Here is a 1927-nt window from a genome sequence, read left to right on the forward strand (position 1 = left end):
GTCTGTGTGTGTGTGTGTGAAAGGCGTCCACACAATTCCCTCCTTCCCACCATACTCTCTCAAAAGCATTGGGCTTCCTGGGGACTTAGTAACGTATTTGCGTTTGTGTGCGTATGTATGTCCATTCTTTAAGAAGAACATGTGTTTTTCTTGCTCAAGTGTATCTTCGAGCTTGGTTTTTGTCATCAGAATTAATTAACGATTTTCTATTCATGCGTCAATTGATAAATTATCAGGATATTGATCCAAAAATCAGTAAGCCAGCTACGAAAAAGTTTTCCGTCTATCTCTTGTACTTAGCTCCCGAAACTGTGGCTCTATCCATATTTGATGACAATGTTCCAGCAGAGGTGAAGGCAAATAATGCTCAAGTTGTGCTAGAAGCATACAAAGGTGAAGAAGAGGAAGAAGAAAAAAATCAACTGAAGAGGTACATTCTGCACCAAAATAACTTTTCTTCTTTTACAAACATGGAGTTTTCGCCTTTTGTAACTCCTGGTACAAAAACATTCTTCACGAGATTTTCTATCAGTGCCGATTTCCTCGACAAAGACCCTTCAACGTGGAAGGATGATCCAAGTTATTTACTTAGAATTGTTATTATCTCATATCTGATTAGTCTGTTATTACATTACATGCTTCACAATTTTAGTATACATACCTTCTTAATATTTCCTCCTATGTTCTGTATACACTGAGGACGCATTAAAGCCTTTTTCGGAGCTACTTTATTTGAATTATTACTATCGGATAACTAATTTCATGTTATTACATACGTGACACCGCAATTTGGATATTCATAAATTATTGAGAATTCCTAAAAACAAGATCCTGTGTAAGACAGTTCGGTATTCTCTGTAAAAGAACAAAAACCATTTTAAGGGCTACATACTTTGTATTGTTGTTATTGGATTAGTAAGTCAATTATGAGAACGGAACCAAGGGATAAGCCCCGCTTTCCAGGGATTTACCGTTTACGTCAGCTAGTATATATATATATGTATATATGTGTGTGTGTGTGTGCGTGTGTGCGTGCGTGTGTGTGTGCGTGTGTGTGTGTGTGTGTGTGTGTGTATATATAAATATATATATATATATATATATATATATATGTAAGTATGTGTGTATGTATATATTATCTACATATACATATATATATATGTATGCATATATGTATATATATATATATATATATATGTATATATATTATATATATATATATATGTATATATATACATATATATATATATATAATTATACGCATATATGTATGCATATATGTATATATATACATATATATACATATATATATATATATATATATATATATATATATATATATATATGTATGTATATGTATATATATGTATATATATATATATATATATACATATACATATATATATAATTATACACATATATGTATGCATATATGTGTGAGGAATGCAAAGAATTCTAAGATCTCGTACCAGCTGATGTGCTGGGTATTGAGAGTGATCAGCAGAAACACTTGGGCACTTGTAAAGCCTTTCTAATTGATGTGTATTGTAGGGAATGTCCCACACCTGTGAGGTTTATAAGTTAAAACAATGCCTGCTTTCAATTTTCGCATAAGTGTACGTGTTGAGTAGGCATGTATGTGTGTGCGTGCGACTGTGTGTGCGTGCGTGTGTGTGTGTGTGTATGTGTATGTGTGTGTGTGTGTGTGTTTGTAAAACAAATCATAGTCTATTGTAACACGGATTTTCTTTTGTATTATTATGAATGAAGAGGAGTGTGCTACCGGGGAGCGTGCCAGGGATTGTTCATGAATATGTAAAGTATGTATGAATAAACGTATGTATATACATATATATGTATATGTGTTTATATAAATATATGTGTGTGTGTGTATATATAAATATATATATATATATATGTATGTATG

The 1927-nt window shown here is 32.0% G+C and overlaps 1 protein-coding gene across 1 annotated transcript in view; it reads left to right on the plus strand.

Annotated features, from left to right (window-relative positions):
- The first annotated feature begins 212 nt into the window (after positions 1 to 212).
- The window catches only part of LOC115217938 (tigger transposable element-derived protein 6-like), a 9208-nt gene continuing 7493 nt past the window's right edge, over positions 213 to 1927 (plus strand). The window contains exon 1 of the mRNA XM_029787656.1: positions 213 to 430. Within this exon, the coding sequence (XP_029643516.1) occupies positions 213 to 430 (218 nt within the window). The remainder of the gene's footprint in view (positions 431 to 1927) is intronic.

The sequence above is a fragment of the Octopus sinensis genome, linkage group LG12 (assembly GCF_006345805.1).
Source record: "Octopus sinensis linkage group LG12, ASM634580v1, whole genome shotgun sequence".
Lineage (NCBI taxonomy): Eukaryota > Metazoa > Mollusca > Cephalopoda > Octopoda > Octopodidae > Octopus > Octopus sinensis.